At 49.6% G+C, this 23,837-nt stretch overlaps 1 protein-coding gene across 2 annotated transcripts in view; it reads left to right on the forward strand.

Annotated features, from left to right (window-relative positions):
• Nucleotides 1-412: 412 nt before the first annotated feature.
• The window catches only part of WBP11 (WW domain binding protein 11), a 34,794-nt gene continuing 11,369 nt past the window's right edge, over nucleotides 413-23,837 (forward strand). The window contains exons 1-5 of one of the 2 annotated variants that reach the window (XM_063941346.1): nucleotides 413-509; nucleotides 2,773-2,886; nucleotides 3,615-3,646; nucleotides 6,786-6,879; nucleotides 8,212-8,408. In XM_063941346.1, coding sequence (XP_063797416.1) covers nucleotides 2,823-2,886; nucleotides 3,615-3,646; nucleotides 6,786-6,879; nucleotides 8,212-8,408 — 387 coding nt within the window. In that variant the 5' untranslated portion in view covers nucleotides 413-509; nucleotides 2,773-2,822. The other variant, XM_063941345.1, reaches the window with a different exon arrangement.

Here is a 23,837-nt window from a genome sequence, read left to right on the forward strand (position 1 = left end):
TGACCCGTTCGCACGGCTGCAAAAAATTGTAGCGTGCTAACGGATCGGAATGACCCCCTAAGTTACGCAATACCAGGACTGTGAGAGTTCCCTGTGGCTGAGTAACTCCATAGGAACTGCATAGTGTGATATGGGGCATGTAACACTGAGCTAGCAGGAGGGACAGCAGTAAATAGAGCATATGTCTGTGAATTGTGACTTTTTATACACAGAGCACAGTATAATGTGCCAATCTGGCCACTAAGGTGCCTTCAATAAGCTGGGTGTACAAACATGGCGCCTGTTGCTAGGCGACCTGGTCTGGCTGACTGGCGGCCATTTTCTGGTGGACCTTTGCTATGCTGACACGGCGCAGTGTGGTCTCCAGTAACATGGCCGCACAGAGAAATGACCCGAGCTGAGAACCAACTTTACCAAATGTTTCCCTCTAGTGACCCGGCCACGGCGTTTACCGCACACGTGAGCAGAGCACCCTGTGTGTCGCTGTGACCCCGGAAGCAGACGTAGTGGTGTGTGTCACCCGGAGGCAGTAGTCGGTGTGCATGAAGCGGGCTGGGTGGATATTGAAGGGAGCGGGCAGGTGAAGGGCTCCGCAGCCGCAGAGGTGAGGCCGGATCCCGGCTCTGGAGACCGTGCAATGCGCCTGTGTTGGGAGTTAGCGCTGTGCCTGGTTATACTGTGATACCAGGCCTCGCTAGTGTGCTGTAACCCATAGCAACCGCACTGGTGACTCCTCCCATTACTGGCATGCTTACAGGGATCTTGCTCACTAAGGCTTACACTCTACTGGCCACGTATAGCCTCCTAAAAGTGTTCTGGGGGCGCTCTGCGGGGACCTGGGATAGGGGCTCTCTGCGGTCCTTGGGATGAGGGGGTCTCCCTGCGGTCCTTGGGATGGGGGGGCTCCCTGCGGTCCTTGGGATGAGGGGGTCTCCCTGCGGTCCTTGGGATGAGGGGGTCTCCCTGCGGTCCTTGGGATGGGGGGGCTCCCTGCGGTCCTTGGGATGGGGGGGCTCCCTGCGGTCCTTGGGATGGGGGGGCTCCCTGCGGTCCTTGGGATGGGGGGTCTCCCTGCGGTCCTTGGGATGGGGGGTCTCCCTGCGGTCCTTGGGATGGGGGGGCTCCCTGCGGTCCTTGGGATGTGGGGGGCTCCCTGCGGTCCTTGGGATGGGGGGCTCCCGCAGTCCTTGGGATGGGGGGGCTCCCTGCGGTCCTTGGGATGGGGGGCTCCCTGCAGTCCTTGGGATAGTGGGCTCCCTGCGGTCCTTGGGATGGGGGGCTCCCTGCGGTCCTTGGGATGTGGGGGTCTCCCTGCGGTCCTTGGGATGGGGGGTCTCCCTGCGGTCCTTGGGATGGGGGTCTCCCTGCGGTCCTTGGGATGGGGTTGCTCCCTGCGGTCCTTGGGATGGGGGGGCTCCCTGCGGTCCTTGGGATGGGGTTGCTCCATGCGGTCCTTGGGATGGGGTGGTCCTTGGGATGGGGGGGCTCCCTGTGGTCCTAGGGATGGGGGGCTCCCTGTGGTCCTAGGGATGGGGGGCTCCCTGCGGTTCTTGAGATGAGGGGTCTCCTTGCGGCCCTTGGGATGGGTGGGGGGTCTCCCTGCGGTCCTTGGGATAGGGGGGACTACCTGCGGTCCTTGGGATGGGGGGGCTCCCTGCCATCCTTGGGATGGGGGGGCTCCCTGCCATCCTTGGGATGGGGGGGCTCCCTGCGGTCCTTGGCATGGGGGTCTCCCTGCTGTCCTTGGCATGGGGGTCTCCCTGCTGTCCTTGGCATGGTGGTCTCCCTGCGGTCCTTGGCATGGGGGTCTCCCCTGCGGTAGGGCTCTGGGATGGGGGGTCTCCATGCGGGTACTGGGATGGGACTCTGGGATGGGATTCGGAACTAGGATGCCAGAACTGGGTCAGGAGCTCCCTTGGGGAACAGAGACGGGGGGCTTTGTCACTGTGACAGGTTGATTGTATAAATGTTTTCTTGTGGTCTCATTAGGTGCAGTGAGTATTATTTTTTTATGTTGGGCGTATACTTGAAATGGGATCCCTGGTACTCTGGGTGTAGCGAGCGCCTTTCTGTTGTTTATAGGGGATGGTCGCAGACGTGTCAGGGAGGAGTAATACACAAGTTATGGAGTTGTGTTCTGCTCATCCCCCTAAAACATATTAAACGTGATTCCAGTACCTGGTGTAAATCCGCAAGTTTTGCTCCCATTGCCTGGCGCTGACCTGCAATCTTTAAATGGACCTCTCAAGCATCCCACCATATATTGCTTCATAACGGTGCTCCGAGTGGAGAACATGTTGTTATGTATCATTAAAGCTCTTTATTAGAGTATTTGTGTGAATGAGCCCTAGAGAGGTCAGGAGAGAGAGAGCGCGCCATGGTGAAGTTATGTCATTCTGGCTTGAAGCATTGCGGCACGTTTGGTGCAGTGGTTAGCATTCCTGCCTCATAGCACTGAGCTCTTGGATTCCTTTACCACCAAGGCAGTATCTGTGAGGAGTGTGTGTGTTCTCCAGTGTCTGTGTGGCTTTCCTCCAACATTACAAAACACATTCTGCCCTAGTTTATGTGTGTGTTGTACATGTGGTAGAGAATGTAAGCTCTACTGGGGCAGGGTCTGATGTTAATGGCCAAATATTCTCTGTAAAGCGCTGCGGAATATTTGTGCGCTATATCAGTAACTGGTGATAAATAATAAATGGTTACCAGTGATGATATGTAGCCTCTGTCAGATCTTTCAGCACTGTATAGTATATCTCCTTCATTTTGCAGGTTGCTATATTTCTCAGTGGGGAGGGTGGACGTAAGAAACCTGCAGCAAGATGGGGCGGAGATCTACGTCCTCCACCAAGAGTGGGAAGTTCATGAACCCTACAGATCAAGCACGTAAGTGACCTGTTCCTGATAAGATGCAAGTAATAGATCTACATACAGTAACCTATATCTGTCTAGGTGTTACTGATCCATATTATATGTTTCTGCTTGGCTAACTCATTGTATAGTATCGCAGTCTCATGTGACTCTAGGGGGCAGTTCAGAAGCCAAAGTGTAATAAGCTTGCAGTCTCCTAGGTAACACAGGCGTAATGCATAGGCTTTTATAGTAAGAGTAGGCAGGTCCGTGTGTAGGTGCCGTGTTATGTATGTTTGTGTCTTCACACTTCTAAAAGCAGAAAATGTCCACTAATTCCTGTCAGGCTTCCACTGCTTGGTGTGTATAATTTACACTCGTCATGTCCCAACTGCTCCGCTGCAGCGCCTCTTGGACTGGGAGCGTCGAGCCGTTCGGTTCTGTGTAGCTGGCATATGGTGCGCGTTTTCCTTGCCGGGGGAAGCAGAGCCTCTGTCTAATTTGAGAAATTGGATTCCACTGTGCCTAACATTGTAGACTATCTCTTCACAGACGGCTTTAGATGCTAGATATGATGTAATATATAAGATTATTATCTCTTATTAAGGCGCCATAAAGTGTCTGCAGCGCCGTACAAGGAATATACATAGTAACAGTGTAACTGGAAGTAGAAGTACAATAGTTAGTGAATTCCATATGTGTGTAGGAATTTGTGATAATCTGGTGGCTCACATTCTCTGTCTGTTCTATGCTGATCTCTGCAGGAAAGGAGGCGCGGAAGAGGGAACTGAAGAAGGTGAGAGCTTGTCCTGAGTCAGTCTCACTGGTTCCCCAAAGCACCATACCATATAATTACACAGGTTACACCCCTAGCTTCACCGGTTCTCCAAAGCACCATACCATATAATTACACAGGTTATACCCCTAGCTTCACCCGTTCTCCAAAGCACCATACCATATAATTACACAGGTTATACCCCTAGCTTCACCCGTTCTCCAAAGCACCATACCATATAATTACACAGGTTATACCCCTAGCTTCACCCGTTCTCCAAAGCACCATACCATATAATTACACAGGTTATACCCCTAGCTTCACCCGTTCTCCAAAGCACCATACCATATAATTACACAGGTTATGCCCCTAGCTTCACCCGTTCTCCAAAGCACCATACCATATAATTACACAGATTATACCCCCAGCTTCACTGATCCTCCATAGCATTTTGCCATATAATTACACAGATTATACCCCCAGCTTTACTAGTTCTCCATAGCATCTTGCCATATAATTACACAGGTTATACCCCTAGCCTCACTGGTTCTCCATAGCACCTTGCCATATAATTACACAGGTTATACCCCTAGCTTCACCGGTTCTCCAAAGCACCATACCATATAATTACACAGGTTATACCCCTAGCTTCACCGGTTCTCCAAAGCACCTTGCCATATAATTAACACAGGTTATACCCCTAGCCTCACTGGTTCTCCATAGCACCTTGCCATATAATTACACAGATTATACCCCCAGCTACACTGGTTCTCCATAACACCGTGCCATATAATTACACAGATTATACCCCCAGCTTCACTGGTTCTCCATAGCACCTTGCCATATAATTACACAGATTATACCCCTAGCCTCACTGGTTCTCCATAGCATCTTGCCATATAATTACACAGATTATACCCCCAGCTACACTGGTTCTCCATCGCACCTTGCCATATAATTACACAGATTATACCCCCAACTTTACTAGTTCTCCATAGCACCTTGCCATATAATTAGACAGATTATACCCCCAACTTTACTGGTTCTCCATAGCACCTTGCCATATAATTACACAGATTATACCCCCAGCTTTACTAGTTCTCCATAGCACCTTGCCATATAATTACACAGGTTATACCCCTAGCCTCACTGGTTCTCCATAGCACCTTGCCATATAATTACACAGATTATACCCCCAGCTACACTGATCCTCCATAGCATCATGCCATATAATTACACAGATTATACCCCTAGCCTCACTGGTTCTCCATAGCACCTTGCCATATAATTACACAGATTATACCCCCAGCTACACTGATCCTCCATAGCATCATGCCATATAATTACACAGATTATACCCCCAGCTACACTGGTTCTTCATCGCACCTTGCCATATAATTACACAGATTATACCCCCAGCTACACTGGTTCTCCATAGCACCTTGCCATATAATTACACAGATCATACCCCTAGCCTCAGTGGTTCTCCATTACACCTTGCCATATAATTACACAGATTATACCCCCAGCTTTACTAGTTCCCCATCGCACCTTGCCATATAATTACACAGATTATACCCCCAGTTTTACTAGTTCTCCATAGCACCTTGCCATATAATTACACAGATTATACCCCCAGCTACACTGGTTCTCCATAGCACCTTGCCATATAATTACACAGATTATACCCCCAGTTTTACTAGTTCTCCATAGCACCTTGCCATATAATTACACAGATTATACCCCCAGCTACACTGGTTCTCCATAGCACCTTGCCATATAATTACACAGATTATACCCCCAGTTTTACTAGTTCTCCATAGCACCTTGCCATATAATTACACAGATTATACCCCTAGCCTCACTGGTTCTCCATAGCACCTTGCCATATAATTACACAGATTATACCCCTAGCCTCACTTGTTCTCCATAACACCTTGCCATATAATTACACAGATTATACCCCCAGCTGCATTGGTTCTCCATAGCACCTTGCCATATAATGACACAGATTATACCCCCAGCTGCATTGGTTCTCCATAGCACCTTGCCATATAATTACACAGACTATACCCCCAGCTACACTGGTTCTCCATAGCACCTTGCCATATAATTACACAGATTATACCCCCAGCTGCATTGGTCCTCCATAGCATCTTGCCATAAAATTACACAGATTATACCCCCAGCTGCATTGGTTCTCCATAGCACCTTGCCATATAATCACACAGATTATACCCCCAGCTACACTGGTTCTCCATAGCACCTTGCCATATAATTACACAGATTATACCCCCAGCTACATTGGTTCTCCATAGCACCTTGCCATATAATTACACAGATTATACCCACAGCTGCATTGGTTCTCCATAGCACCTTGCCATATAATTACACATATTATACCCCCAGCTACACTGGTTCTCCATAGCACCTTGCCATATAATTACACAGATTATACCCCCAGCTACATTGGTCCTCCATAGCATTTTGCCATAAAATTACACAGATTATACCCCCAGCTACATTGGTTCTCCATAGCACCTTGCCATATAATTACACAGATTATACCCCCAGCTACATTGGTTCTCCATAGCACCTTGCCATATAATTACACAGATTATACCCCCAGCTACACTGGTTCTCCATAGCACCTTGCCATATAATTACACAGATTATACCCCCAGCTACATTGGTTCTCCATAGCACCTTGCCATATAATTACACAGATTATACCCCTCGCCTCACTGGTTCTCCATAGCACCTTGCCATATAATTACACAGATTATACCCCCAGCTGCATTGGTACTCCATAGCACCTTGCCATATAATGACACAGATTATACCCCCCTAGCCTCAATAGGCATCCTGCTCCATTATCTATCATTGTCCTAACAGTTTGTAGGTTTGCTGTTAGATTTTACATTGTGTATTACAGAACATAACCTATGTTAGACAACCCTTTAACATCTTCCTTTTTATACGTTTGAGTGTAAATACCACTGGCAGCGCTGCCCTAGTATCTGTGTTATAAGGTGAGGCTTTCAGTTCAGTAACATGTGGATGTCATGTGTGTCAGCAGTGGGGTCAGTGTCGTATCACTCTGTCCGTTATGTGTATACTCTCATATAGCTCCCCTTCTTCATGTGTGTTCCCATTGCAGAACAAGAAGCAGAGGATGATGGTGAGAGCCGCTGTGCTGAAGATGAAAGATCCAAAACAGATTATCCGGGACATGGAGAAACTTGATGAAATGGGTGAGTCGTCCTCACCTGGAGCTGCTGTATTAGCAGCTGGTAACCACTGGGGGGCAGCAGTTCATAATGAGGCTGAATAACACTATAACCTCAACTAACCCTAACGGCTTAATTGCTCCAAATATGTAGGTGAATATACTGTGTACATTATCCTTGCAAGGAACAGAATAAATTATGTCCATGTCCCAGTTATGATTCTTATTGGCCAAGCACACAATGACATCACCCACGCTCCCTAATACCCCACGCCCTGATACTGACAAAGCTATAAATCCGGAGAGAAGGACTCTGCAAAATTCTTTAGTAACACGTTACTGCAGCTAGGAACATTCCTGTATTGTGCATATTATACATTCAGGTCAGAAAACTACAGAGGGAAAGTAACGCAGCTTTAGAGTACATATAAACTATCTGAATTGCATGCAACCAAGTCATGAAGGAATACTGGAAACCCGAAAATCGTTCTATAAATAAACCAAATTTATTCTGTTTTCACTTTCTTTGGCTCTTACTAGTGTATTCATAGAAACATAGAATTTGACGGCAGATAAGAACCACTTGGCCCATCTAGTCTGCCCCCTTTTTTTATCTTTTAGGCAATCTCAACCCTTTTTGAACCTTAATTCTTTGTAAGGATATTCATATGCCTATCCCAAGCATGTTTAAATTGCTCTACAGTCTTAGCCTCTACCACCTAGTTATCCCTTAATTTCACCTACCTTTGTAGAAATTGCCATTCATTATAAAAGTAACACCTGCCTACCTTTCAGTTACATGGGGTAGGACCTTTTATTGAGAAGAGCCTGGCCAGGTCAAGAGGGTCCCAAAAGTGAGGGAGACCTATATAACAGATTATCAAACCGCAGTATTATTCTATGAGGAATGCAGACTTATTCTTTCTCCCCAATTTCTAAAACATGAGGAACATAAGGTACGAGGGTGAAGGCTGAGAAGTTCAGATTATTTCTAATAAATATTTAAATGCCAGTGTTAATATATGTTGCGGATGCAAGGCGCATCTTATTACCATATATGATAAAAGTGCGCTGTACGTCGCAAACACTACATCCCTTAAGAGAAAACAAGCACTCGCGCACATTGTATCATGCTCATAGATGTATATATTTGATATTAAAAGGATATGTAGTGTTTGCGACGTACAGCGCACTTTTATCGTATATGGTAATAAGATGCGCCTTGTGTCCGCAACATATATTAATCTTTGGCATTTTAAATATTTATTATAAATCATCTGAACTTCTCAGTTGGGGGCTTGTCCGGGATTGAACCCGTGGCCTCGTACACTGATGCATACTGACTCTCCCCTTGCAGAATTTAACCCCGTGCAGCAGCCGCAGCTCAACGAGAAAGTGCTGAAAGACAAACGTAAAAAGTTACGGGAGACGTTTGAGCGGATTCTGCGTCTGTACGAGAAGGAAAACCCGGAAACCTACAAAGAGCTGCGGAAGATTGAGCTGGACTACGAGCACAAGCGCTCCCAGCTGAGTCAGTATTTTGATGCCGTGAAGGTTCGTGCAAATAAATTCCAGTCTTACGTTGTTCTGTTGAAACTGAAATTATTTTCTCTAACGTCCTAAGTGGATGCTGGGGACTCCGTCAGGACCATGGGGAACAGCGGCTCCGCAGGAGACAGGGCACAAAACTAAAGCTTTAGGATCAGGTGGTGTGTACTGGCTCCTCCCCCTATGACCCTCCTCCAAGCCTTAGTTAGGTTTTTGTGCCCGTCCGAGCAGGGTGCAATCTAGGTGGCTCTCTTAAGGAGCTGCTTAGAAAAAGTTTTTAGGTTTATTATTTTCAGTGAGTCCTGCTGGCAACAGGCTCACTGCATCGAGGGACTTAGGGGAGAGAAGTTCAACTCACCTGCGTGCAGGATGGATTGGCTTCTTAGGCTACTGGACACCATTAGCTCCAGAGGGAGTCGGAACACAGGTCTCACCCTGGGGTTCGTCCCGGAGCCGCGCCGCCGACCCCCCTTGCAGATGCTGAAGATTGAAGGTCCAGAAACCGGCGGCAGAAGGCTCTTCAGTCTTCTTGTAGGTAGCGCACAGCACTGCAGCTGTGCGCCATTGTTTGTCACACACTTCTCACCAACGGTCACGGAGGGTGCAGGGCGCTGCTGGGGGCGCCCTGGGCAGCAATGTAAATACCTTTTATGGCTAAAAAATACATCACATATAGCCCTTGAGGCTATATGGATGTATTTAACCCCTGCCAGATATTACAAACTACGGGAGAAAAGCCCGCCGGAATAGGGGGCGGGGCTTATTCTCCTCAGCACACAGCGCCATTTTCCTGCTCAGCTCCGCTGTGAGGAAGGCTCCCAGGACTCTCCCCTGCACTGCACTACAGAAACAGGGTAAAACAGAGAGGGGGGGCACTTTTTTTGGCGATATTTTATATATTTAAGCTGCTATAAGGATACAACACTTATATAAGGTTGTTCCCATATATATTATAGCGCTTGGGTGTGTGCTGGCAAACTCTCCCTCTGTCTCCCCAAAGGGCTAGTGGGGTCCTGTCTTCGATAAGAGCATTCCCTGTGTGTCTGCTGTGTGTCGGTACGTGTGTGTCGACATATATGAGGACGATGTTGGTGTGGAGGCAGAGCAATTGCCGGTAATGGTGATGTCACCCCCCAGGGAGTCGACACCGGAATGGATGGCTTTGTTTATGGAATTACGTGATAATGTCAGCACATTACACGACATGAGACGGCCGGAAAACCAGTTGGTACCTGCCCAGGCGTCTCAGACACCGTCAGGGGCTGTAAAACGTCCTTTACCTCAGTCGGTCGACACAGACCCAGACACGGACACTGAATCTAGTGTCGACGGTGAAGAAACAAACGTATTTTCAAGTAGAGCCACACGTTATATGATCACGGCAATGAAGGAGGCTTTGCATATCTCTGATACTGCAAGTACCACAAAAAGGGGTATTATGTGGGGGGTGAAAAAACTACCTGTAGTTTTTCCTGAATCAGAGGAATTGAATGATGTATGTGATGAAGCGTGGGTTAACCCAGATAGAAAAGTGCTAATTTCAAAAAAGTTATTGGCATTATACCCTTTCCCGCCAGAGGTTAGGGCGCGCTGGGAAACACCTCCTAGGGTGGATAAGGCGCTCACACGCTTATCAAAACAAGTGGCGTTACCGTCTCCTGATACGGCCGCCCTCAAGGATCCAGCTGATAGGAGGCTGGAAACTACCCTAAAGAGTATATACACACATACTGGTGTTATACTGCGACCAGCCATCGCCTCAGCCTGGATGTGCAGTGCTGGGGTGGTCTGGTCGGATTCCCTGACTGAAAATATTGATACCCTGGATAGGGACAGTATTTTATTGACTATAGAGCAATTAAAGGATGCTTTTCTTTATATGCGAGATGCTCAGAGGGATATTTGCACTCTGGCATCGAGAGTAAGTGCGATGTCCATATCTGCCAGAAGAAGTTTATGGACGCGACAGTGGTCAGGTGATGCGGTTCCAAACGACATATGGAAGTATTGCCGTATAAAGGGGAGGAATTATTTGGCGTAGGTCTATCGGATCTGGTGGCCACGGCAACTGCCGGAAAATCCACCTTTTTACCTCAGACCCCCTCCCAACAGAAAAAGACACCGTCTTTTCAGCCGCAGTCCTTTCGGTCCTATAAGAACAAGAGGGCAAAAGGACAGTCATATCTGCCCCGGGGCAGAGGAAGGGGTAAGAGAGGGCAGCAAGCAGCCCCTGCCCAGGAACAGAAGCCCTCCCAGGGTTCTGCAAAGCCCTCAGCATGACGCTGGGGCTGTACAAGCGGACTCAGGAGCGGTGGGGGGTCGACTCAGGAATTTCAGCACACAGTGGGCTTGCTCACAGGTGGACCCTTGGATCCTGCAGGTAGTATCTCAGGGTTACAGGTTGGAATTCGAGAAGTCTCCCCCTCGCCGGTTCCTAAAGTCTGCTTTGCCAACGTCTCCCTCAGACAGGGCGACGGTATTGGAAGCCATTCACAAGCTGTTTTCTCAGCAGGTGATAGTCAAGGTACCCCTCCTACAACAGGGAAAGGGGTATTACTCCACGCTATTTGTGGTACCGAAGCCGGACGGCTCGGTAAGACCTATTCTAAATCTGAAATCTTTGAACCTGTACATACAAAAATTCAAGTTCAAGATGGAATCACTCAGAGCAGTGATAGCGAATCTGGAAGAAGGGGACTTTATGGTGTCCCTGGACATAAAGGATGCTTACCTGCATGTCCCAATTTGCCCTTCACATCAAGGGTACCTCAGGTTCGTGGTGCAAAACTGTCATTATCAGTTTCAGACGCTGCCGTTTGGATTGTCCACGGCACCTCGGGTCTTTACCAAGGTAATGGCCGAAATGATGATTCTTCTGCGAAGAAGAGGCGTATTAATTATCCCTTACTTGGACGATCTCCTGATAAGGGCAAGGTCCAGAGAACAGCTGGAGGACGGAGTAGCACTAACCCAAGTAGTGCTGCAACAACACGGGTGGATTCTGAATTTTACAAAATCTCAGTTGACCCCGACAACACGTCTGCTGTTCCTGGGAATGATTCTGGACACGGTTCAGAAAAAGGTGTTTCTTCCGGAGGAGAAAGCCAAGGAGTTATCCGAACTTGTCAGGAACCTCCTAAAACCAGGAAAAGTGTCTGTGCATCAATGCACAAGAGTCCTGGGAAAGATGGTGGCTTCTTACGAAGCAATTCCATTCGGCAGATTCCACGCACGAACTTTTCAGTGGGATCTGCTGGACAAATGGTCCGGATCGCATCTGCAGATGCATCAGCGGATAACCTTATCGCCACGGACAAGGGTGTCTCTTCTGTGGTGGTTGCAGAGTGCTCATCTGTTAGAGGGCCGCAGATTCGGCATACAGGACTGGGTCCTGGTGACCACGGATGCCAGTCTGAGAGGCTGGGGAGCGGTCACACAGGGAAGAAACTTCCAGGGAGTATGGTCAAGCCTGGAGATGTCTCTTCATATAAATATACTGGAGCTAAGAGAAATTTACAATGCTCTAAGCCTGGCAAAACCCCTGCTTCAGGGTCAGCCGGTGTTGATCCAGTCGGACAACATCACGGCAGTCGCCCACGTAAACAGACAGGGCGGCACAAGAAGCAGGAGAGCAATGGCAGAAGCTGCAAGGATTCTTCGCTGGGCGGAAGATCATGTGATAGCACTGTCAGCAGTGTTCATTCCGGGAGTAGACAACTGGGAAGCAGACTTCCTCAGCAGACACGATCTACACCCGGGAGAGTGGGGACTTCATCCAGAAGTCTTCCACATGATTGTGAACCGTTGGGAAAAACCAAAGGTGGATATGATGGCGTCTCGCCTCAACAAAAAACTGGACAGGTATTGCGCCAGGTCAAGAGACCCTCAGGCAATAGCTGTGGACGCTCTGGTAACACCGTGGGTGTACCAGTCAGTGTATGTATTTCCTCCTCTGCCTCTCATACCCAAAGTACTGAGAATTATACGGCAAAGGGGAGTAAGAACGATACTCGTGGCTCCGGATTGGCCAAGAAGAACTTGGTACCCGGAACTTCAGGAGATGCTCACGGAAAATCCGTGGCCTCTACCTCTAAGACGGGACCTGATTCAGCAGGGACCGTGTCTATTCCAAGACTTACCGCGGCTGCGTTTGACGGCATGGCGGTTGAACGCCGAATTCTAAGGGAAAAAGGCATTCCGGAAGAGGTCATTCCTACACTGGTTAAAGCCAGGAAGGAGGTGACTGCACAACACTATCACCGCATTTGGAGAAAATATGTTGCGTGGTGTGAGGCCAGGAAGGCCCCCACGGAGGAATTTCAACTGGGTCGATTCCTACATTTCCTGCAAACAGGATTGTCTATGGGCCTCAAATTGGGGTCCATTAAGGTTCAAATTTCGGCCCTGTCGATTTTCTTCCAGAAAGAATTGGCTTCAGTTCCTGAAGTCCAGACTTTTGTAAAAGGAGTACTACATATACAGCCCCCGGTTGTGCCCCCAGTGGCTCCGTGGGACCTGAATGTAGTTTTGGATTTTCTCAAATCCCATTGGTTTGAGCCACTCAAATCGGTGGATTTGAAATATCTTACATGGAAAGTAACCATGCTACTGGCCCTGGCTTCAGCCAGGAGAGTATCAGAATTGGCGGCTTTATCGTATAAGAGCCCATATCTGATTTTCCATTCGGACAGGGCAGAACTGCGGACGCGTCCTCATTTTCTGCCTAAGGTGGTGTCAGCGTTTCACCTGAACCAGCCTATTGTGGTGCCTGCGGCTACTAGCGATTTGGAAGATTCCAAGTTGCTGGACGTTGTCAGGGCATTGAAAATATACATTTCAAGGACGGCTGGAGTCAGAAAATCTGACTCGCTGTTTATACTGTATGCACCCAACAAGCTGGGTGCTCCTGCTTCTAAGCAGACGATTGCTCGTTGGATTTGTAGCACAATTCAACTTGCACATTCTGTGGCAGGCCTGCCACAGCCTAAATCTGTCAAGGCCCATTCCACAAGGAAGGTGGGCTCATCCTGGGCGGCTGCCCGAGGGGTCTCGGCATTACAACTCTGCCGAGCAGCTACGTGGTCGGGGGAGAACACGTTTGTAAAATTCTACAAATTTGATACCCTGGCTAAAGAGGACCTGGAGTTCTCTCATTCGGTGCTGCAGAGTCATCCGCACTCTCCCGCCCGTTTGGGAGCTTTGGTATAATCCCCATGGTCCTGACGGAGTCCCCAGCATCCACTTAGGACGTTAGAGAAAATAAGATTTTACTTAAGGATAAATCTTTTTCTCGTAGTCCGTAGTGGATGCTGGGCGCCCATCCCAAGTGCGGATTGTCTGCAATACTTGTACATAGTTATTGTTACAAAAAAATCGGGTTGTTATTTGTTGTGAGCCGTCTGTTCAGAGGCTCCTACGTTTGTCATACTGTTAACTGGGTTTAGATCACAAGTTATACGGTGTGATTGGTGTGGCTGGTATGAGTCTTACCCGGGATTCAATATCCTTCCTTATTGTGTACGCTCGTCCGGGCACAGTATCCTAACTGAGGCTTGGAGGAGGGTCATAGGGGGAGGAGCCAGTACACACCACCTGATCCTAAAGCTTTAGTTTAGTGCCCTGTCTCCTGCGGAGCCGCTGTTCCCCATGGTCCTGACGGAGTCCCCAGCATCCACTACGGACTACGAGAAATAGATTTATCGGTAAGTAAAATCTTATTTTTAATGTGTGTACACCAGAGCAATTGTGGGGGTAATTCAGATCTGACCGCTGCTGTGCGTTTTTTGCACAGCGGGTGATCAGATCTGAACTGCGCATGCCTATGCACCGCCGTGTGCCGGCACGGCTGCAAAGGGGATCACCGGTCAGCGACTGGTTTGTGCGAAGGATCCATTCGCAAGGGCGTTTGCAAGGAGATTGACACGAAGAGGGCGTTTGTGGGTGGCAACTGACAATTTTCAGGGAGTGTTTGGAAAAACGCAGGCGTGTAAGCGTTTGCAGGGCGGGTGTCTGACGTCAAACCCGGACAGGCTGAAGTGATCGCAGCGGCTGAATAAGTCCTGGGCTGCGCAGAGACTGCACAAGATCTGTTTGTACATCACTGCTACACATGCGATCGCACACTTGCAATGCAAAAATACACTCCCCTATGGGCGGCGACTATCTGATCGCAGCAATGCAAAAATCGCACCCAGCGATCAGATCTGAATTGCCCCCTGTGTTCTGTATGTTTATCCTGCTTTACATAAGCAGATAAAGGGGATTATTCCTTCAGCGTAAGGGTATATAGACATCTCTACAGTTATAATAAAGTTGTAATGGTTGTTTCTGTACATAAAAATTTTGGGGAGGAATGTACGCCTTGGGACTGTGCGTGAGCTATTGAGACAAATCAAATATAAACAATTTTGGGAATTTTCGTTTGTTAGTTCCGTCATCACGCACAAACTATGAGATCACTTTGTATTGCATTTTCACTATCGTATAGCGTAGCAAACTGAGGTATGTATTATCTCAATGTGACAATGAGAGGAGCAATAAAGCAAAAAACAGACGCTTGACACTCGGCGCTTGCAGTGTGCAGGCTCATCAAGTCCAAAAAGACTCTACGTATATAAATAAAAAAAAATTGGGGCAAATATTCTTCTAGGGATTGTTTATTAACTATAGAGACAAAAATATTTATTTCTTGAAATTTGCACAGGCTCCTCAAGTCCAAAATGTGTGCACATCCTGAAAGCAAACAGTTATACTGTATCTTTCTCTTACGTCCTAGAGGATGCTGGGGACTCCAAAAGGACCATGGCGTATAGACGGATCTGCAGGAGCTTGGGCACACTATAAAGACTTAAACTGGGTGTGAACTGGCTCCTCCCTCTATGCCCCTCCTCCAGACCTCAGTTAGACTTTGTGCCCAGGAGTGACTGGACACACACTAGGGGAGCTCTACAGAGTTTCTCTGGAAAGACTTTTGTTAGGTTTTTTATTTTCAGGGAGACCTGCTGGCTACAGGCTCCCTGCATCGTGGGACTGAGGGGAGAAAAGTCAGACCTACTTCTTCTTAGTTAAGGGCTCTGCTTCTTAGGCTACTGGACACCATTAGCTCCAGAGGGTTCGATCACTTGGTTCGCCTAGCTGCTTGTTCCCGGAGCCGCGCCGTCACCCCCCTCACAGAAGCCAGATGAAAGAAGTCGGGTGAGTATGAGAAGAACAGAAGACTTCAGTGACGGCAGAAGACTTCAGTAACGGAGGTACAGCGCAGCGGTAGCGCTGCGCTCCATGCTCCCACACACTTCACCAACGGCACTCACAGGGTGCAGGGCGCTAGGGGGGGGCGCCCTGGGCAGCAGTTACTGAGGTTTTTTAGTGGCAAAAGAAGGCTATTCGGTGTCCGATCGCCGCATAGAGCACCCTCGCCACTTTGCAATTTCAAATTTTAGCGGGCTACAGCGCGTCGGGAAGGGGGCAGGACTTAGCCGCACATTGCTCACCAGCGCCATTTTCTCCTATTCCTACAGCACTGCAGAGACGCTACCCGGACCTCCGAGCTCCCGCAAGTACTTGGGGAGGAAAAACGGGGGGGGGCACTTAAATTTGGTGCTTTTTCAAGTTATGGTAGGCGCTGAGCATATTACTAACTTCTGTTAGTGTATGGGTGCTGGGGTGTGAGCTGGCATACTCTCTCTGTGTTCTCCCTAAGGGCTTCTCTGTGGGTCTGTCCCTGGGCTTTTGGACTGTGTGAGCGTGAGTGTGTCGGCACGAGGTGTCGACATGTTTGAGCCTGGGTGTTCCTCCCCGGAGGAAGTTATGGGTGCTGCAGAGAAAGATTTAAGTATGTGTTTGTCATCACAGCCGACGGCTGATTGGGTGACTATGCTAAGTACACTGAATACAAATGTGGCGTTATTGTCAGAGACTGGATAAATCTGATTCTCGGACACAAACATGGAGACAGTCGGTGGAGGACGCATTGCCCCAGGGTCACAAAAGCGTGCTTTTAACCAGTTGGCAGATACGGGTACCGACACGGACTCTGATTCCGATGTCGAATTAAATAAGGCTTCTTTGCATCCACGGGTTGTCAAGAGTATTCAGTATATGATTATTTCCATTAAAGATGTGTTACATATCTCTGAGGAACCTGCCGTTCCTGACGCAAGAGTTTGTTTATTTAAGGGGAAAAGGCCTGAGGTAAAATTTCCCCCCTCTCATGAAATGAATGCGCTTTGCGAAAAGGCTTGGGAGTCGCCTGAAAAAAGGTGGCAGATTCCCAAGCGAATTTTGATGGCATATCCTTTTCCCTCTGACGATAGGGCAAAATGGGAGTCGTCGCCAAATGTGGACAAGGCTCTATCCCGATTGTCCAAGGTGGCTCTCCTGTCTCCTGACACGGCTGCCCTCAAGGATTCGGTGGATCGTAAGTTGGAGACGACATTGAAGTCCATTTTCGTCAATACTGGTGCATTGCTCAGACCTGCTGTGGCATCTGTATGGGTCAGTAGTGTAATTGCTAAGTGGGCTGAAAATTTGGCTTCTGATATGGATGCTCTTGATAAAGATAATATTCTTTTGACTCTTGAGTATATCAAGGACGCTGCAGATTACCTAAAGGATGCGGCGAGGGATGTTGGCCTCTTGGGATCAAGAGCCAATGACATGACGATTTCGGCCAGGAGGGCGCTGTGGATTCACCAATGGAATGCTGATGCCGACTCCAAGAAGAATATGGAAGCTCTTCCTATTAAAGGTAGTGTCTTGTTCGGTGAAGGCCTGGCTGACCTGGTGTCGACCGCTACGGCGGGTAATCTTTCTTATGCTCCCACACAACAGAAGAAGGCACCCCATCAGCAGATGCAGTCCTTTCGGCCTAATAAATACAGAAGAGGTAGGGGCTCGTCCTTCCTCGCTTCTAAGGGTAGAGGTAGGGGAAAGAAGCTGCCTGCAGTACCAGGTGCCCAGGACCAAAAGTCCTCCCCTGCCTCTACCAAGTCCACCGCATGACGCTGGGGCTCCCCGGGGGGTGTCCCTACCGGTGGGGGGTCGTCTCCGATCCTTCAGCCAGGAGTTGGGTCCGTTCGGCTCTGGATTCTTGGGTCTTAGACATAGTGTCCCAAGGGTACAGACTGGAGTTTCAGGAGATGCCCCCCAATCAGTTTTTCGTGTCGGCCTTGCCAACTTCTCTTCCCGAGAGAGAGGTGGTAAGAGATGCGATACAAAAGTTGTGTCAACAGAGGGTCGTGGTGCCGGTTCCCCCGTCAGATCGGGTGAAATAGTTCTATTTGAGCCTCTTCGTGGTGCCGAAGCCGGACGGTTCGGTCAGACCGATTCTGAACCTAAAATCCCTCAATTCATACTTGAAAACTTTCAAATTCAAGATGGAGTCTCTTCGAGCGGTGATCTCCAGCCTCGAAGGGGGAGATTTTATGGCGTCTGTCGACATAAAGGATGCTTACTTACACATCCCGATTTTCCCTCCTCATCAAGCCTTCCTGAGGTTTGCGGTACAGGATTGTCATTACCAGTTTCAGGCGTTACCGTTTGGGCTTTTCACGGCCCCGAGGGTTTTCACCAAGGTGATGGCAGAAATGATGGTTCTCCTGCGCAAGCAAGGGGTCATTATTATCCCGTACTTGGACGATCTCCTGATAAAGGCGAGGTCCAAGGAACAGTTGTTAAGAAATGTGGATCTCCATATCGGTTCTGCAACATCACGGTTGGATTCTAAATTTGCCAAAGTCTCAGTTGATCCCGTCCACTCGGCTGCCCTTCCTAGGCATGATCCTAGACACGGAGCTACAGAGAGTGTTTCTTCCGGAGGACAAAGCTCTGGAAATCCAGACAATGGTCAGGGAGCTTCTGAGGCCGACAAGGGTGTCGATTCATCAATGCACTCGGGTGTTAGGGAAGATGGTTGCGACTTACGAAGCCATTCAGTTTGGCAGGTTTCATGCCCGGGTGTTTCAGTGGGATCTACTGAACAAATGGTCTGGATCTCACCTGCACATGCATCGGAAAATCAATCTGTCCTCCAAGGCCAGGATTTCTCTCCTGTGGTGGCTGCAAAGCTCTCACCTTCTAGAAGGACGCTGCTTCGGAATCCAGGATTGGGTCCTGCTGACAACAGACGTAAGTCTCCGGGGCTGGGGCGCAGTCGCACTAGGAAGAAATTTCCAGGGAAAATGGTCAAACCAGGAGTCTTGTCTCCACATAAATGTTCTCGAGCTAAGAGCCATTTACAACGGCCTCCTACAAGCGAAGAGCCTTCTTCAAGGTCGTCCTGTCCTGATCCAGTCGGACAACATAACAGCGATGGCGTACGTAAACCGCCAAGGCGGAACAAAGAGCAGGGTAGCTATGGCGGAGGCCACAAGAATCCTTCGCTGGGCGGAACAGTACGTGAGCGCCCTGTCAGCAGTCTTCCTTCCGGGCGTGGACAACTGGGAAGCAGACTTCCTCAGCAGGCACGATCTCCATCCGGGAGAGTGGGCTCTTCATCAAGAGGTGATTGCAGAAGTGACAGAGCGTTGGGGAGTTCCTCTGATAGACATGATGGCGTCTCGCCTCAACAAGAAGCTTCCGAGGTATTGTTCCAGGTCACGAGACCCCCAAGCCAGTGCAGTTGACGCCCTGGTGACACCGTGGGTGTTTCAGTCGGTGTATGTGTTCCCTCCGCTTCCTCTCATCCCAACGGTGCTGAGGATCGTGCGACGAACAAAGGTTCAGGCAATACTTGTCGTTCCAGATTGGCCATGGAGGGCCTGGTATCCGGTACTTCAGGAATTGCTAGTAGAAGATCCTTGGCCGCTTCCTCTGAGAGGACCTGTTGCTACAGGTGCCCTCCGTGTTTCCTGACTTACTGCTGCTGTGTTTGACGGCGTGGAAGTTGAACGCCAAATCCTAGCTCGGAACGGTATTCCCGGGGAGGTCATCCCCACTCTCCTTAAAGCTAGAAATGAGGTTACAGCGAAGCATTATCACCGCATTTGGAGAAAATGTGTCGTGGTGTGAAGCCAAGAAGGCTCCTACGGAGGAATTTCGACTGGGTCGCTTCCTTCATTTTTTTGCAGGCAGGCGTCGATGTAGGCCTGAAATTGGGTTCCATCAAAGTGCAGATTTCGGCTTTATCTATTTTCTTTCAAAAAGAATTGGCCGCCCTTTCTGAGGTGCAGACTTTTGTGAAGGGAGTGCTGCATATCCAACCTCCATTTGTGCCGCCTGTAGCGCCGTGGGATCTTGAGGTGGTATTGAAGTTCCTTATGTCTCACTGGTTTGAACCTTTGCGTAAGGTTGAGTTAAAGTGTCAGAGTTGGCGGCCTTGTCTCACAAGAGTCCTTATTTGATATTCCATTCGTATAGGGTGGAATTGAGGACTCGTCAACAATTTCTGCCGAAGGTGGTTTCTTCTTTTCACATTAACCAGCCTATTGTGGTGCCTGTGGCTACGGATGCTGTGGCGGTTCCAAAATCTCTTGATGTTGTTAGAGCTTTGAAAATTTACGTCGCAAGGATGGCTCTTACCAGGAAAACAGAGGCTTTGTTTGTTCTGTATGCTTCCAACAAGATTGGTCATCCCGCTTCCAAGCAGACCATTGCACACTGGATTTGTAATACAATTCAGCAGGCTCATTCTTCGGCTGGGTTGCCATTGCAGAAATCTGTAAAAGCCCATTCTACCAGGAAGGTGGGCTCATCTTGGGCGGCTGCCCGAGGAGTCTCGGCATTTCAACTTTGCCGAGCAGCTACGTGGTCGGGTTCAAACACTTTTGCTAAGTTCTACAAGTTTGATACCCTGGCTGACGAGGACCTCATGTTTGCTCAGTCGGTGCTGCAGAGTCGTCCGCACACTCCCGCCCGTTCTGGAGCTTTGGTATAAACCCCATGGTCCTTTTGGAGTCCCCAGCATCCTCTAGGACGTAAGAGAAAATAGGATTTTAGTACCTACCGGTAAATCCTTTTCTTCTAGTCCGTAGAGGATGCTGGGCGCCCATCCCAGTGCGGACTGTTACTTGCAGTTGTAGTGTTACTGGTTGTATGTGTTTATACATGGGTTTGTGTATTAGTTATTTGTTCAGCTTGTTGCTGTAGTTCGTTCATACGGTTATCTGGTTTTATACCACTCCAGTTGTACGGTATGTTATGGTGTGGCTGGTATGTTTCTAGCCCTTTGGTTTAAACAAAAATCCTTTCCTCGAAATGTCCGTCTCTCCTGGGCACAGTTCCTATAACTGAGGTCTGGAGGAGGGGCATAGAGGGAGGAGCCAGTTCACACCCAGTTTAAGTCTTTATAGTGTGCCCAAGCTCCTGCGGATCCGTCTATACCCCATGGTCCTTTTGGAGTCCCCAGCATCCTCTACGGACTAGGAGAAAAGGATTTACCGGTAGGTACTAAAATCCTATTTTCTCCTTCATCCACTAGGGGACACTGGAGCGCAGTTACAATGGGGAAATAGTAGGTAGTAACTGGGAGCTGGCACTTTAAAATTCTAACACTGTGGCTAGCTCCTCCCCTACTATGTCCCCCCTCCAAGCCAGTCTTTGTTTTGTGCCCAGAGGGAGCTGGTCACACTTGAGTCTTCTATGAAGAATTATTATTATTTTTTTTTCTTCTTCTTTCTTGCACTCACAGACTGGCAGCTCTGCCACTGCCAGTCTGCACCGCGGGAGCTGCCGGCGGGGTCCCATCGCAGCTGCGTGCGGCTCGGGATGGGCCCCGGGGCTGTAGGACACACTGAGCTCTCCGGACCTGGCCGGACACCGCTGCGTGCGGCGCGTGTCGGGGCCGCTCCGTCGGCAGAAGATTCCGGCAGCGGTAAGTATAGTGGCCGGACACCGCTGCGTACGGCGCGTGTCGGGGCCACTCCATCGGTCAGACCAGCAGCGGTGAGTATGTAACTGCTTAATTTACTTTGGCCAGCATAGAGCTGTTGGCTTGCAGTCTGAGTTCAAATGCCTCTCCGTGTCCTCACCGCTTGCCTCCCGCTGCTCTCTTTACTTTATTTATTTTATTCAGGGCCGGCCGCCCGCCCCATGCAGCTCCCGTCTCTGTGCGGCTCTCCACTCGGCGCGGCTCTACCGTGGCTGCGCTCTCCCTGCTCCCCCTCCCTCCCTCCCTTTCTGCTTGTTGCTGTGTGTGGGGAGTGTGACAAGGGCTGTCATGGCTGGTAAAGGCTCAAAGGCAGCACAGAAAGTTTTACAAGTTTTATGTGAGGATTGTGGGTCAGAGCCTTCTGCTGTGCCCTCATTAGAGCCCCAGAGCACCCCAACTTGGACAACTCAACTCACTGAGGTTATGTCCCTGTTGACTGGGGAACTGAAGGCCTCTCGGGAAGATAGAGAGGTGGCCCGGGTCCGACAGCTTGTCACGGTACCGGAGCCAGAACCAGCATGGGCGGTTTCCCTGGCGAAATCAGTTGAAGGGCTCTCTAGGGCTGTAATCCCTTCCCAAGCCCCGTCCTTTGGACTCCCCCCCCCCACAGGCTTCTAAAAAGAGATTGCTAGCCTCTGTGTTGCAGGAATCTGACGATGATATGCCTCAGTTAGGTGAGGCAGTGGTAGATCTACAGGATACTGATGACGATCAGGTGTATGAGGACTCTGAACCAGTAGCTCAGGGTATTGAGGTGCTTATTACTGCTATTCGCTCAGCATTACAGGTGGAAGAGACAGAGCAGGACGCCTTACGCCCTTCAAGGTTTGGCACCAACCAATGCTTGCCGGTGACTTTTCCTGTTACGGAGGAGCTGGATGCGCTCATCACGGCAGCCTGGAAACATCCAGACGCGAAGTTTCAGGTATCAAGAAAAATGTTGTCTTCCTATCCTTTTCCCGCAGATAGCAGGACGCGTTATGAGACCTCCCCGATTGTGGATCCTTCGGTGTCTCATCTGTCCAAGAAGACGGTTCTGTCGGTTCCTGGACCGACTTCGCTTAAAGAGGCGTCAGATAGGAAATTGGAATCCACCTTGCAGACTATTTACATCGCCCGGCGCAGGTAGGTTGTTGGGTCAACCAGGCGATAGAGGCTTGGCAGAGCAATTGTCCTCTGGAATTCGGGACGATTTGCTCGCGGATCAACTGATACAGTTGGCGGAACACATCCGTGAATCAGCCCTTTATCTTTGCGAGGCTTCCAAGGACATCTGTATTCTCGGTGCTAGGATTTCCGCTTTAGCAATTTCCGCCCGCAGAGCTCTCTGGCTGCGGCAGTGGCAGGCGGATACGGAGTCCAAAAGGGCAGCAGAAGCGTTGCCCTTTACGGGAGAGGTCCTGTTCGGTAAGGGTCTGGATGCCTGGATCTCTTAGGCCACCGGAGGGAAGTCGACTTATCTTCCTTCTGCTTCTCCAGCCCCTCGCAGGCCATATAGGGGTCCCTCCTTTCGGGCCCCTCCCAGGTTTCGAGGCCAGGGGAGGAGCTTCCACCTCCCGTGGCCATAGGGGTAGAGGCAGAGGTTCCACAGCCTCAACCCAGTCAGAGGTTAAATACTCCACCACTACCACCGCATGACGAGCTTCCCTCCCACCTGGGAGACCACAGGGTGGGAGCTCGTCTGTGGGACTTCAAGGAAGTCTGGGTACAGTCCTGGCCAGATGCTTGGGTCATGGATCTCATCACTTGTGGTTACAAGCTCGATTTTCAGACCCGTCCGCCCCGGCAGTTTTCCACCACGGGTTTACCAGTTTCCGACAGAGGAGATGCCTTGCAGGCAGCGGTCCAGAAGCTTCTAGCCGCAAGGGTACTGATCCCTGTTCCCTCTCAGCATCGGAAACAGGGCTATTACTCAAGCCTGTTTCTCGTACCGAAGCCGGACGGCTCGGTCAAGCCAATCCTGAACTTGAAGGATCTCAATCAGTATTTGAGGGTATTCAAGTTCAAGATGGAGTCCCTCCAGTCTGTTATTGCGGGTTTGGAGCAAAACGAGTTTCTGGCGTCCTTAGACATCAAGGATGCATACTTACATGTACCCATTTGGCCTCCTCATCAGGCTTTTCTCCGGTTCGCGTTACAGGACGCTCATTTCCAGTTCCAGGCCCTTCCGTTCGGTCTCTCTTCTGCTCCCAGAGTGTTCACAAAGGTCATGGCGGTCATGATGGCCTTACTTTGGAAGCAGGGTGTGACGATTGTTCCCTATCTGGACGATCTGCTCATAAAGGCGCGCTCGGCTGAGTTTTTACTTCAGAATATCCGGATAACGCAGGACCTACTGATTCGGCACGGGTGGATCCTGAACTTCCCGAAGTCTCACTTATGCCCCTCACAACGGTTGCTGTTTTTGGGGAGGATTCTCGACACGGTCTGTCAGAGGGTTTTCCTTCCTCTGGACAAGATCCTGTATCTGCAGACGCTGGAAAGATCGGTACTTCGACACCGTCGGGTGTCAGTGTATCTGTGCATTCGCCTTCTGGGAAAGATGGTAGCGGCGTTCGAAGCTCTTCTGT

This window comes from Pseudophryne corroboree, chromosome 9 (genome assembly GCF_028390025.1).
Source record: "Pseudophryne corroboree isolate aPseCor3 chromosome 9, aPseCor3.hap2, whole genome shotgun sequence".
NCBI lineage: Eukaryota > Metazoa > Chordata > Amphibia > Anura > Myobatrachidae > Pseudophryne > Pseudophryne corroboree.